The 15,277-nt window shown below is 36.3% G+C and overlaps 1 protein-coding gene across 1 annotated transcript in view; it reads right to left on the reverse strand.

Annotated features, from left to right (window-relative positions):
- CUL4A (cullin 4A) overlaps nt 1–15,277 on the reverse strand; it is a 37,315-nt gene continuing 22,038 nt past the window's right edge. Inside the window, exons 11-20 of the mRNA XM_050708350.1 lie at nt 14,153–14,345; nt 12,669–12,773; nt 12,106–12,216; nt 11,702–11,787; nt 10,594–10,701; nt 9,299–9,412; nt 8,118–8,223; nt 2,872–3,044; nt 1,912–2,064; nt 1–1,583 (exon numbers count right to left, since the gene is read on the reverse strand). Of these exons, the coding sequence (XP_050564307.1) occupies nt 1,488–1,583; nt 1,912–2,064; nt 2,872–3,044; nt 8,118–8,223; nt 9,299–9,412; nt 10,594–10,701; nt 11,702–11,787; nt 12,106–12,216; nt 12,669–12,773; nt 14,153–14,345 (1,245 nt within the window). The 3' untranslated portion in view covers nt 1–1,487. The remainder of the gene's footprint in view (nt 1,584–1,911; nt 2,065–2,871; nt 3,045–8,117; nt 8,224–9,298; nt 9,413–10,593; nt 10,702–11,701; nt 11,788–12,105; nt 12,217–12,668; nt 12,774–14,152; nt 14,346–15,277) is intronic.

Raw genomic sequence — 15,277 nt, forward strand, 5'->3', positions numbered from 1 at the left:
TAAGGAATTTAATATGCATCAAAGATTTTATTTGAATTAACTGGATTCAAATATTAAAATAAGTACATTAAATTACAACATTAAATATGCTTTAAATACAATAAACTAGATGTTTTTAGTTTCTAAACACAAAGGGAACAAAAATAATTCAGAAGAATGCAATACAATTAATGACACCAGATGACAGAACAAGGACTTTATGTAAATCTGCAAGATGTCAACTCTTTGCAATGTTTACTTTAAGAAGACATGGTGGCATTTCAACTGATGCACAAAACCCATGTTACATAAATTTAGTAAGGTATCTCTCAGAAAATATTGCTGTTATAATTCTCATTTTCGCCACGATCAAAACTCCTTTGGTAGCTCTTTTTCAGAATGAAACACGCCAGTATGCAAATCCCGAAAATAAACAGCATCTTGTAAGTATTACCACAAAAGGTATCTTCTTTATAGTTACAATGTCTTTCCTTCTTTAGTTCAAATCAACTTACATATATACAATATGTAACAAAGTACTCACAAAATCCTTAGTCTTTCAAGACAAAAAACTATGCTTTCACAACATCAAGACCATAAAAGTCTATTTTTAAAAAAAGTTCTCGACTCTTAAAGTGGAGCACGCTGTACATTAGTTTCCCTGTCTGTGATTTTAAAGGCAAAACTAAACGTTACGGCAGGTACATCAACAGTGATAAAAACCAGTTGCCCTAAAATGAGGTAGGGCCTCTGACTCAAATCTAATCCTTGCCACCCAACCCATCAGAAGTAGTAATAAAATAATAATCCATATTTTAGCTAAATAACCCAACAATTCACTACACACATGAACGCAGTTGTCCTCTTGGCACATAAAGGATCTCACTTCAAAACCTGATTTATCCAAACCAGACTGAAGTTCATACTCATTTGAAAGAAAATTAAACGAACGCAAGGTCGAGAGTTTTCATGGCGCATAATTTCAAAAATTCAGTGTATTTCAACAACACTGTTTGTACATAAATGTTCATCAATTAAGGGTTTTTAAAAAGTTACCCAAGTTGTCACTGTAGCTAAAGAATGCAGCATATAGGGTCTTTATGGATGCAGTCAGGAACACAGAAGGGAAAAAAAACAGACTTGCATCCATCACAGAAGTATTTCTTACACAGGTGATTTTACCTTTCCAACCAACTTCGATGACAATTTTAAGCAAAACTGTAAAAATAAACTGAGAAGAACCCAAAAGAACAAACAAACAACCGAAAGAAATAAAAATGCGACATTTAAAATTAGTAAGGAGTCTTGACAAGGATGATCAGTTAACATATCATTTTGCTTCTTGTCCACAGCAGTGCATGCAGCTGGTTGAATAATATACATCAACCTGAAATCTGCTAAAAAATAAAGTCTGGAACAGCATAGGTATTCGGTGTCCTGAAGATATATTTGGATTTTTTTTTTAATTTGTATTTTTTTTTTTTTTAAATAAAAGTATTTCCTCTCTGTTATGCAACATAGTGGTACTGATTGGGGTTGTCTTTGTCTCTCTCCATATAGTCCCTGTCAATGAGAGACTCGATCCTCTTTTTCAAGTCTCCAGGCTGCAAGAAAAGATGGGATTAGTAAAACAGTTAATGATATGAATGCAAATATATTTTATTTAAAAAACACCCACACAAAAACAACACCAAAAGAGAGGACAGCTGAAGACTGCATAAGAACAGGAACATGAACCACCGTGAATAGCTAAACAGAATTTCCTACTGATACTTCGGCTTGTTCTGTTCACATGCTCATTTTAGTACTTGAATCTTTGAATTTGATTCAGGCATATTGCACATTTCTTACTCTTACAGACATTCTGAATGGGAAAGTATATTACATATTTTTAGATAATCCTAGGATGGTTTGAAAAACAAAATCACTTACCTTCACTGGAAATTTCAGTTGATTATACAATTCAGAAACAAGAAGATTATGACCGAGAGTCTTTCTCATCTTCATTATTCGTACAATAGCAGCATCAATCTGATATTGTCTGTCTTGGAATACTCTTTCAGTTGTGCTAACCTGTTCCTCGACCTAAAGAACAATACAACACCACAAATAATCACCTTTTATTGCTGTTATTTTATCCATTATATCTCTGCAGTTAACCTTTCTAATGAAACAAAACACATTCTCGTCCGACTGAGACAGATACAGACCTTGCTGCATGCTAATAACTAAGTGATTCTGAAGAGTACTGCTAAAACAAACCAGATATAACATTAAGGATAACAAAGAAAAAATCATGTCTTATTTTAAATCTATTTGATAAATCAAACTAATTAATAAGAACTCACTTCAGATTTTTAGAGGAACACCGAAGAATTTGACAGTCCAAATACATCGGGTCTTCCGCATTAAAAATGCTGAACTCTGACTGGACTTTTTACAATTTTATTTTAACACGCAGAGACCAAAAGGAAACAACTCAATACTAATTAAAACATGTCAGCTGGTGTCAAGAATTGGGATTCAAGTAAAACAAATATATCCACTACAAATGAAGGGACAACCCTGCCCTTTTAATAACCCCTCCTAATAAAGGAAAGTGACACGGTGACATTTGATTAATGAGTTCAGTATAGTACCAGCACTCCAGCCATACCATGAAAGCTTTTAACATGGACTGAAACATCTGCAAGATCCTATCAATTTAACGTAACAGCATTTAGATGTGCAGGCACGGGAAGAAGGAACCTGAATTGTTTTGATTTCAGTGAGATTTAGGATCTTTATTGCCTCCATCAGTCAGCCTGACTAGCAAAAATGCAGAGATTTTGTCTCTCCGTGCGGGACATGGGTAAACAGTCAACCAGAATGAATGCAAAAATAAATACATACTGTTTCTTTCATCTGGATTTGATTGATCTTTATTCTAAACAACTTATGCTTGAAATCACCATTAAAGATGAATTTGTCTCCATCTTCAACGTCCTTGCCCTTTGGATTTTTAATCAATACTCGCGCTTTCCCACAAGCTAAAGACTGCAAGGTTCTTCTTAATTCACTGTCCTCTGTGAAGAAGTTCAAAGTACAAGAGAAAACAGAACAAAATGTTAATATGAAAAGTTTTATTCAATTAATCTAGCCATACGATTTAAAAAGTTAGTTTTTTATGTTATTAACTTCTTCCAAGCTAAGTTCTAATTATGCAACAACTTACAGACTTCAAGCTTGGCCTCACACATCTCACAGGCAAGTGCTGAGAGTGTGCGCAGAACTCTACAAGTAAACAATACAGACTCAGACTCATCTCAGCAAAGTTTCTATCCAACAGTAGTATCAGAAAAAAAATCACAGCAATGTGAGCCTGGTTTTATTGCTGTGGTTTTGTTTGGCAATCAGAAGAAAAATCAGTTGATGACAAGAAACTCAAGCCACCCATTTTATGATTTCATCAGTCTTTCTAAACACACACCAGAAAATATAAACACAAATGATAAGCAAACAAGCAAACAGAGAAGAAAACAGGAGAGAACCCTAAGTTGGCAGGAAGATGTTTTGTGAGAAGGTATAGCTATTATAGTCGCAAACTTCCCCACAACAAGAAAGCAGTGGAAAAAAGGGAGTGAGGAAAATTTTATCCATTAAGATTTAAAGGTAAAAGCATTTGGACAAGTAGATAAAACAAAGTCCAAAACATTCTATTAATTATATTGCAAAGTCTTGTCTCAAGATTTTGCACTAAAATAGCCTCTGCAGTCTCCCAGAATACTTTTATTGACAATATAAAATTATCACCCAACATGTCAGATCTGGAAAGTTTAAGAATTAAAGATTTTGCAATCTAGTGCTGAAATGCACAAAACAGCTTACTAGAAGATTAACTGTTATTATTTCTAAAATACTGTATTTTCCCATTCACACAGAATGACCATTTCTTTAAAAAAAAAAAAAACACAAAACTTCCAGCTGTTCTCTTACTCCTAAAAAAAAGCCCAAACTTTAAACCAGTGATATAATGCATTTATGCTGTTTCAAACTTTTTAGATGTTTCACCTTCAGTAAATACAGAGTAATGCCCAGGCCCAAACTCCTGTGTAAGGATGCTGTTAAAAACTTAAAGTCTCAAGTATGACCAATTAATACAGATGAAGACAAAGGGGGAGAAATCTTCATGATTTTGGGGGTGGGGGTGAGGATGTTGTAATAGTCCATAAGCCACTTTTCTACTTAGCATGAGGAAAAATGAGTATGACTTTCTCACCCAGAAATGTGTATGTATTTTGTGTTAGATGGGAATGGAATTTAAAGATATAATAGACAAAGTCTGAAATGCATGTAGAGACCCCTTACCCAATTACTTCCATGCCCAGTACAAGATTTTTACAGAACTAACTTGTAATGCTGTGAACACAGCAATATAGCTAATACAGAAACTGCAAAAATCAATCTGTGATTCTACTGTCCAGACACTTAATATCATACTCACCTCTGTAAAAGACACATTCTAGATAACGAACGTATGAATAACATATTAAAGAGCTGGATTTCTGGACTATGCTATCCCATGGCTGTCCTATCTTGCCAATGAACACAGATTGCTATGTTTTACTGTGCAAAAGTGCTTCCTTAAACAACTGAAGGTTTTAAGTCATACTGACTTACTGGTTTCTACCATATAAACTTTTAATTTCTTTATGTTAACTTCAGCGTGACTCTTAGGTAAACCAAACATTTATCTGACTGGCCCTATCTTCTGCTGAAGTCTCCAAAGGAGATAGGAAGACGGGACTGACAGACCCGAGGAACCAACATGAAGCAGCTTTCTCAGTAGTTCCAATAGGAGGAGAAAGGGTACCGAAGCTGCCGAACTGATTTTTATAATACTGGAAAATCCCAAATGATTTACACCTCATTCCAGTACATGATTCATGAGGCTTTATTCTAAGAGGTCCACGGGAAGATATTAAATAAGCAGAATATAGTTTATGATTACATTTATGATGTTCTCAATTAAAAATCAATGTACATGCAAGAAATTGTGGGCTGACAATCTGAGTTGATCTGAAGTTTGAAAATGACAGCTTTAAGGTCTGCCATTAACCTTAGACAGCTAACCCTGTTTCAGTTGAGAACAGCTGCATTATATGCTATATGGATTAGATCAAAATGTCTGGCTCTGTTAAATATGACTGCTGATCTCTGCATGTGTAGTTAGTTATTTCCTCCCTCCACAGATGTGTTCGTATTCAGCAACACTAGTTGTCATCTGACCTCCTAATTGTTCAAGTTGGAGATCCTTTTGTAATGTTTAAAAGTTTCAGATTTGACCTTCCTAAAGAATCAGCATCAAATTCTGTCACATCGGTATTCCTCTTTTTCAGATCATTAATGACTACGTTGAATAATACACAGGGAACCCAATTAGGATCCCAATTAGGAGCACTGTGAAAGTGACGCATTCATTTCTACTTGTTTTGTCTTCTAATCAATCATTCACCCGTGAGAAGAACTTCCCTCTCAAGCCATGAAAACTTATTTATGAGTTTGTAATGAGCTCTTACCAAAAAAGATTTTAAAACCCAAGTGTACAATTACCGTGCATATGCTTGCTGACTCCCTCAAAGAAGCTGAAAGGGAAATCGTGTGTCACAAATCATGCTCTTCCCTAATACACACTTAGCCATGAGCCTCCCAATTCTGTTCTCCCCACCACAGGCCTGATAACCCTGCAGCAATCCGTGGAATCACTCCACGTACACCCATCCCCCTAAACAAACAAACAAACCACTACTCTTGCCATTTGCCATTCTTCTTACACCAAGGTTCACTTAAATTATAAACCAGAGAGATTAAGCTGGTATTTATACTGGAAAGTTTCTGTAAAGCTTCTGGGTGAATACTATCAGGTGGTGATGGTCTAATTTTCTAATTTACCATCTGATTTACTGATCTGTTCTGAGCCCTTTACTGACACTTCAACTTACAGCGCTTTATTCTGTCCTGTGCATTGGGTGTAGCTCCCTGGACTCTTCTGCCGTAACCACCAATGTGCAGACTGGTTAACACCTTGTAACAGGGTCTCAACATAAACACACATCAATTAAATAACTGCACAAGGCTTCCACCACCCCCCAGGAAGGGCCAGCGCTCAAACACCAAAGCAAAGGAAGTGGCTAGACACAATTCTTCAGGGTGGGGAGGTTCACCATCCCTGTCGGCGTTGCATAAGAGAAGCTAACACAGGAATGCTCCATACTTCCCTGCTGCTCCTCTTCTCCTCATCCTACTGTTCACTGAGTCTCCAATCATTTGGGGATTCAGGAACTCAGAGAATTCCTAAGGCAGAGGCAGCTTCCATGCACTGAGGTACCTTTCCATGCACTGCTCTTCTTGAATTCTGTAAAATTCCAGCTTTTACAACATGCTGTGGTCAAGTTTCGCAGCTTATCACTGTTCGGCAAAAATCAGGGTACCGCTCAGCAAATGCTGACCTCCCCTCAAAGTAGCAGGAGGCAGGAAGGGTGCAGTGTGAGACCTGCTTCCGAAACCATTTCTGGCCATAAGATTTTCCTCTCACTTAGAAGAAGGGAGACTGCTAAATGGGAATGGGACCTCTCTAGAGAAGCTCTGAATGCCTCGCGTGGGTAGAACTTGGAAGCCAGATTTTACTTCAGCCATCCTGGCCTCTAGGGCCCTGTGAGCCACGAACTCATTACAGGGATTCCTACACTATCTCCTCCTAAGAGAGAGAAACAGGCATGACATAATAAAGGTAGCTCCCAACTATATAGCATCAATTCTAGCCAGCTGCCTTGAAAAGAGTCTATTAAAATCCTTCCTATTGTGCTAGAACATAATGGATTTCCACGCAGCAGATTTTATCTGTTGCTGCAAGGCAGCCAGAATGCAAGCGCTGAGGTAAAGTAATACATGGTGAGAATGCAGGATCTGGATGATCAGCCTTGTGTGAACTTTTGTTTGTTCCGTAGGCATTGTACTCTGACCTAGTGAGTCGCTGGACCATCCTGATGCTTATCACTCACACTGACATGCTTTCTTCAGCTCCCTTACCATTAGTGGCACAGGTGACTCAGCAACCTGAAGATTCAAGCCTGAGAAGCTGGAGTACCTAGGCTGTGCTGCCCTCCGAAACACAACCTGCTAGACAATAGGGATTCTTGATACCCCATTTTTAGAATATTTTATTAAATATATTTACAGTATTTTAGTACTTGGGTGTGTTCAGGTACTTTTTCTGCAGTTGTTTTATTGGGTTGATCTCAAGGTTCAACATGCAGAAAGCTACTGGGTATGACCTGCTGGTTGATGCAGAGAGTTCCCAAGAATAAAGAGATGAAAGGGTTATGCTTTTTAATGCCAATGGCTGTAACTATTTCAAGAAAGTGTAAAAATTAGAGAACAAAAACAAAAAAATACCAAACAAAAACCCTGAGAGGATAGATCCTGCTGGTGGCTAAAAAGAAACCGTTTTCTCTTTTTTTTTTTTCCTGTTGTTGTTCTTTCTATCTTCAGGTTCAACCTGCAGAGAGGAACAGCTACAATGTACACTCACTAGTGCACACTGCTCTTTTCAGCAAATCAGATCTATTGTAAAAAGGGAACTCCTGCAACAGTAATGGAACAGAGAAGGACAAGAAGAGTTCAATTGCAAATAATCATAGAATTATAGAAGCATTTAGGTTGGAAAAAGACCTCTAAGACCATCTAGTCTAACCTTTAACCTAACAATCATCCTAAAATGACAACATTCTTCATCAATCATTTTCAAAATATAATATTTGAAAGTGATTAAACAAAAATAATCTGTTCATACAACTAGTCTTTATCACCACTTGAATTTTAAGCATGCCATAATGTATTTTGTAAAACTGACAGGTTGTTAGTAGTACCATATGCTACCCACCTCTTACTATCTACTTTATGAAACATTTTATCTACACCAGGAAGTATGAGCAGTGTATTTTGCTCATCTTTTTTTTTTTGGCATCGATATACTGTTGGCTCACAAAGTTTGTCCTAATGATCATGACAAATTTCTTAAAATTAGGCCTTTACCTACAGATTCGTAATTGGCAATCACTCAGTTAATAAATATAAGAATCACAAAGTATTTTTCTTACCTATACCTGTGGCCATTTTAATTTCTTCAAAACTGAATTCATCTCCTTCATTGAACATAAGCAGCACTAATGTCTGAAAGAGCGATACTTGAAATTCTTTCTTTCCCTAAAAAAGAAATATAAAATAATTAGCAGTAATATTCAGACCATTTTCTCTCATATCACTTAAATCTGATAAGTTACAGAAGCAACACTTTTTTTTTGATTTCTAGAAGAGAGGTGCATTTTTGTATGCCTATCACAGAAGAACCTGCTCAAATGTAGCATTAAAAAACAGGATATTTTAAAAAACTTTTTTGCTAATCTAACAGTAGCAATACATCACAAACCAGAAGCTCATTAGAATGAGCTAACACTTAGGTCACATCATTTGCTTCATTTTCATTACAAATTCTGGCTTTGCTACCACCAAGAGCAAATCTATTTTTTATACTTCACCCTGTATTATCAGTAGCCAAATGTTTGTACAAGCAGACAATGAAAAGGAAATAAACTCTTTAGACAGATGTACACACTTTTGTCAATCAACAACAAATCTGTCTTACTGTCACATAATGCCAAAATCTGTAAGTTTCATATTTACAGTGAGCTGGTAAAAGAATTCAAGGTTGTGGGTTTGCCTTTTTTTTTTTTTGTCTTTGCTCTACTTCAATTAAGCTGCATTATTAGCAACACAAGATATTCTGTGAGACAAAACAAAACCACATTAAGAAACAATGTGGTTATTTAAGACTTAAATAATTCAACAAGCATTTAAATTTTAACCAGTCATCACATCACCAACGCCCTTCAGTCTCTTTTTGCAACAATTAAGCATTCTATAAATGTCATCAGTATTTCTAAGATCAAAACAATCCCTTATTAAAAATAAGATGCTGTACTATTTCTCTCTCTAATTTCCTGCTTTATTACAACTCTCTTTATTCAAATAAATAGTAATTCCTATCAAATGAATATAAATGTTACTGCAAGGTATCACACTTTTGTCTTCTTTTAGATAGGTTGAATTTCAGTTTAATTAGAAAAAATCTTCTTTCTGTAAAAAATAACAATATTGAACTGTGATTGTTCCTCCACCAAACATGTTATTACCTTTATAAAGAAAATACTAAACATGATTAGATTCCAAAGAGTTGACTTAAATTTTACCCCAACAGGCTAAGCATTAAACGTGCACTTACTTCCTTAAATTCCGCCTTCAGGACAGCATGCCCTAGAGTGGTCTGCCACTGAAGCTTTCGACCACTGTGTTTTCCTAGATAAAAGGTTTTAAACACCTCTTGAAGCTTTATCATCTGCAAAGCAAAGAGATTATTAGTGTTTTACCAGTACAGTGATGCTGGATGATTTCACATTTAATTTCACTGGTTCTCCTAAACAGTATTTCATAATAAATGTTTTTGTGAGGAAAAAAGCAATCACTATTTTAAAGAGCTAAAATTTGCTCTCAAGTACATTGCTACTACTGTGTACAAAAGATATTCTCAATTCGAGTATAGCTTTCAACTTCCCTGATTATTATTATTTTTAATAAATATGAAATGAAACATCCATAATGGGTTTAAAACCTCTAAAATACTGGTTTTGTCCTGGACATTTCACCTGACTAAGTCGGCACAGGACAGGAAGCATACAACTCGCACCTATACACTGACTACTGCCATCTGCTCCCAAGTTCTTCCTTTTATTTGCCATATAGAGAGTCCAGTCTGATTTCAATGCTTGAATTCCAAGTAATGGGTTTTTACTCCTCCATTTTCATGACACGTTGCTCAGATTGGATCCTTCCACAGTAGTCTGCTGTTGAGGAAAAGAGGGCACAGGAGCAAACGCACAAATGCTTCCACCGCTCCTGAACTGAACGGGAGCACCACCGCCACCTTTGGCCTTCTAGGTGTTTGCTGCTCTTCAGATCAAGCAAGGTATTGCAGGAAACAGGACTCCAAATATGTATTTCAGCTTAAATAACTACAGGTATGAGCTTTGCAAAACCTGTAAACTTGGGAGCAATTTTTTTTTTTCAGACAGATGCCATTTAAATGCAGGGGATAGTTTTCTGAGAGACTTTGCAGAGAACAGAGGAAGGATCTTATGGAAAGTAAGAGCATGCAGTAACATAACTATTGCCTGGATCAACGTGCATAACCAATGCAGTTAAAAACTGACTGATTACAGTGAATTGTTTTAAACTTTTAAGTGCTTGACTGCAATGTTAAATAGGACACTGATTTTATTTTAATACTAATTTAAGATTAGCGTTATTAAAAAAAGTGAAAAAAACATTAAGTGAAACAATCACCTAAAAAAAACAATAGTGGATTTTATCCACCATATTCGATTTTTTGCCATTTTGAAATGAGAAAAAAACTTAAAATCTTACAGAAAAACATTAAGTGAAGGGCATTAGTTTACCCTATGATAGTGATTATGATACCATTACATAATCTACATTTATAAGGAGAATTCAAACACTAACCTCTGAATTTAAGTGGACTTCCATGGGTGTATAAGTTGGCCAATATCCCATAGTTAATATATTTACTGTCAGGTCTATATTTCCTGGGTCACTTTGGTTCTGCATATACTAAGATACAAGAGACAAAAAACATCAAAGTATACTGTTTGTATGCTAAATTAGAAAAATATACATACTTAATTTGAATTAGAAATTTTAAATTAAAGAATGACAAATTCCTACAGATCACATCCTTGATCAGACATGCTCTACCAAGATTTTGAGTTTCATGTCTAGTTAACGCCCCACTAACAACCTATTTCAAACACAGCAAGTGACTGCAAGTAAAAAGAAAAAAATAAAATACATTGAAATACTCTAGACGACTGTCTGTATGAGGTATCAAGGTCAAAAACTTCAACCACATGCAAAAAAAAAAGCTTTTGATCAGAAGACAGGGCAACAATTTTAAGATCAGAGTGATTCCCTAGGACTTCAACATGTCTATGAGACAACACATTTTCTTATAACTTCAGCATAGCAGCAGTCCAATCAGGCTGCAAACTCTGGCATAGAAAAAAACCAACAAACTATCGTATTTTATTAGTGGAGTAGCTGCTGTTCTGGGTCAGACCTCTAGCCCAGAACTCTGTCTTCAGTAAGGCCCCAGAAAAGGTACCCAGCAGAAGCATAACAACAGGGCAAGTGTACACACTATTTCCTCAGTCGCCAACAGTTTGGAAGTTCAGGGGTTGAGATATAAATGATTTCTATGCATTGTAGCAACATTCAGGGAGTTTTTTTTTTTGTCTTATTCACAAAGAATTAGAGCAGCAGTAGCTTCCAGAATGAAGGAATATGGACTTTAAAGGATGTCAACCAACTAAGTTACTATGTGGTATTTAGACTTTATTTCACTTTAAAAAGAATCAAATAAAAAAAAAGATATCTGAATAAATACAGAATAAATAAATTCTGCTTTATAAATGGATCTACGAATACACTGTTACTATGATTAGGGCCTGCTCAAAACTGTTTCATTTTATTTTAGCTTAATCCAAGGTATAACACAATTAAGTGCTTCCCCATCATTGTTGAAATTTAGCACGCAAACACAATCTGAATGTACCTGCTTAAACTGAACCATGACATCTTTTGACAGTTCCATGTCCTTGAACATGCCCTCCAGTTTGCTGGTAAAAGCAGCCCCACATTCTGTCACACAAATCAAAGCAAAGATCCCACAATTACAAACAAGCACAGAACAAACAAAAGGTTTAACCGGAGACGGTTGAGCCAGATTTTCCAGGGTCAAGAGCACCCACACATAAGTACATACTTTGCTCCTAAATAGGTATATTATACGAACCAGTCAAATATCTGAGAGGTCAGTCCAATAGTTCTCGCTGAGCACAATGATATGCTCAGCTATTACTTAAGATCTGGCTTGTTACTTTTTAAAGCATGAGACAATAAGGGTTCAAATTTCAAAAAAAAAGTAATAAAAAATTAAACACATCTGAAGATGCCTACCATGTTTAAGCTTTGACAACATGGACTTCTCAGCATCTACTGATGCACTTTTTCCAACCAGCAGTCTTTTGGCCAAGTCCTTCTTATAGAATGCCTCAAACACATCTTTACCTATATGGAAATGGGAGCAAAACACATATGAAATCATACATACTGTTTGTACCATGGCACTTCAGGTTTGTGACACAAGCCTTTCTCATGGCACGTTGATCAGCAGATCAACATTCACTATGCAACAAAGAACAACACGTAGACAGTAAGTTCTTTTTAGATTTGAATTATTCTCTTAACATATTTTTTAAAATTTTACTCCAACTCTTTGTTGTCTACCCAGAGACCATAAAAGGTCTGCAATTCAATCTCCAAAGAAAAAGTTTGTCCTCCCTGTTGCGTATAATGTGGTCCTCCAAATGTAAGGAAACTTCAATTTAGGACTAATTCTAGTGGAAACTCATGCTAAAAAAAAAAAAAAAAAAAACACTCTTACACTCAGAGGAATAAAGTTCAGCTAGTAGCTAGAAAAACATTTTAAATCGCATTAACTTTGAACAGATATTTCTTACCATGAATAAATCTAAATATGATCATGATTTTGTCAAGGATTCTTTCCAACTCTTCATCTGTCGCTTCTTTATTACCAGCTCTTAACTTGGAATCCACATATTTTGCTATAAATAAAACATTTTAACAGTTTAATTAAAAATAAAAATCTAAAATCACCAACTTCAGTGTTTCCCACTTGAAATATTACCATATATTAAAAATATAGGATAAGTGGTAAGCTTCCTATTTTCTGTTCTCCCTATGTTCAGGGGAATGATAGAGCACTTATTGTACTACTGCCATAATGGAAAAGTATCACAAAAAGGAATCACCCAAGGGAAAAACAAAGGAATAGAGTAAAATCATTAAAATTAATGCATTAGAAGTTCCCACATTCTTTGTTATATTCACTGCAAACACATTACTTGTTGAAAGACAATGCTTTGGAAGTGTATAATGCATATGAATGTATTTATGAGAAACAGAAACAAACAACACAAAGAGGACTATAGTTTTATAACTTTCAGCAGGCTCCTCTTGCTCCTTGCTATGAACATATGAAAAATTAGGCAGAAGCAATGCTTTCAAGCTAGTAGCTTCAGAATGACAAAAATAATGTTAAGCCACGAATTTAGCTAAGTACTGATTCAGCCACATTAGTATTCCTATACAATCTTCTACAGGGAAGAAGCCATTGCAATAGCTGAAACAACACAATCCACAAAGAACAGCAAGCTGTATCGTGGCTTTAACCTGTATTCACTAGGTTGTGCGATTTGTCCTACATTAGGTTTGTTTTAGGATGAAGCCACAAAACATGGTGAAGAGAGTCAAAAGAGGGAAAAAAACTAGGAGCAGGATCTTCTCTTGGTGTAAATGCCATGATTCCACTAGCTGCAGGCAAAGCACAGCCTGAACAGCTTTTGCCAGATCAGGGATAATTCCAGTAAAAGTAATTTTAAGATATTTTATATTATTTTTCCCCTTAATGAGATCTAGTTCCCCTGTCAAAGTACTGATTATTTTTTTTCCTCCTTATATCCGAAAGCTTTAAATTTTTTCTCCCGACTTCAGCCTTCCATTCCAGTCGGATGGGCATTACTTACTCCTTTCTGAGAGATCTGTAACATTCAAAGAGCTTGTCTACTACCGGTCAAAAATGGTTCATTTTTTCTGCTACGGCTGCTCTTCCCCCAGCCCCTCACGCCACTGGTAGGATTCGCATTATGTTCTCTGAGCGAGTGTTAGCACCGGTCACAGGGTAGTAAGCAGAGCACAGAGCAGCAGAGGTTGACATGCTCCTTTGGGACGCTGCACACACCTACCAAACACACCCGCGCTTTCGGTCCCGCCGTGCTCCCAGGTTAACTTTTGCCTGGCACCCCCAAAGCAAGTCTCCTAAAAGCAGGACGTGTACTGCTATTACACTAGCACACTCAGCAGCAGCATCTCATCATGCTTTCTACAGACTTTGGAAATATTTTACAGAAAAACATTTGTGTACCTATCAATTCTGCAGGCTTATTTGGTCTCTTGTTGATAAATGTTTCAAAGGACTCCTTCATCAAGTTTATAAATTTTTCATTTTTCTGAAAGCACACTTCTATGATATGGTCCACTTTATCCTTAAAATCTAGTAGCTCTTGCACCATATCCTTGTCCTTTTCAGGATTAACCACTATTGTTGTCCCAAAGTTCTGCAAAACAAACACTTTTGATAATAAAATACTTTAGAGTACTACCTATCTCCCCCAACAGACACATTCACGCTTATAAAATTTATCATTAGAAAGAATACAAAAGTTACAGAGCTACTTATGTGACTTCAAGTTTTCAAAAAATGAGATGCATTAAAATTTAAAATAAAAACCCAAACACACGTTAATGGATTTCAAACATCAGCGTTTGACTTAAGGATTATATACATTTAAGACAGAAGCTAAACAAAAATACAAAGTAGACATGACTGTATGATGTACAAGTTCACAGTTAAATACAGAGCTACGTGATTCATGTAAAAGAAATTATACGGAAACTGCCTCAGAAACGTTAAGTGTAACGGAAAGCTTTGCACCATTCTGCTGAAATCCACTACAGAGCTCTACTGACAGGAACAGGTGGCTGAAATACAACTACTGCTCATCGCTCCGAGATTGCTCTCTCGGTGAGGGCTACAGAACCAAAAAATCCAGCTGATTTGCAACAAAACTGTATTTTCCCATTTGCAAGAAGCCACAGACTTGGCTTTCTTTTCTTGTTCATCTACTATCCTAACATTAGAGCTATAACACCATTTGTCCACCAAACCAAAATGTCCCATAAGGAAAGACTTTAACCTGTCAGACAACTGTTTAATAACACCAATTGCTGCCCTAGACAGAATGACCAGTTTTCCACCATGGGAAAGAGCAACATCTGCACAGTAACAGTGGAATACCATTTAACCAGTATATTTATATCAACTAAAGTACGTTAACCACAACAGTTAAGCAGAGATGGGAAAGTCCCTCTTAAACCTCAGAATTTCCACTTAAATACCTAATGATCCACTGCAATCCTTCTCCAAGATCTTTCTCAAGAACCATTTCCAAGCGAATCAACAGCAACATGAGGCTGCCAAGTGTCCTTA

Source organism: Cygnus atratus, chromosome 1 (assembly GCF_013377495.2).
Source record: "Cygnus atratus isolate AKBS03 ecotype Queensland, Australia chromosome 1, CAtr_DNAZoo_HiC_assembly, whole genome shotgun sequence".
Classification (NCBI taxonomy): domain Eukaryota; kingdom Metazoa; phylum Chordata; class Aves; order Anseriformes; family Anatidae; genus Cygnus; species Cygnus atratus.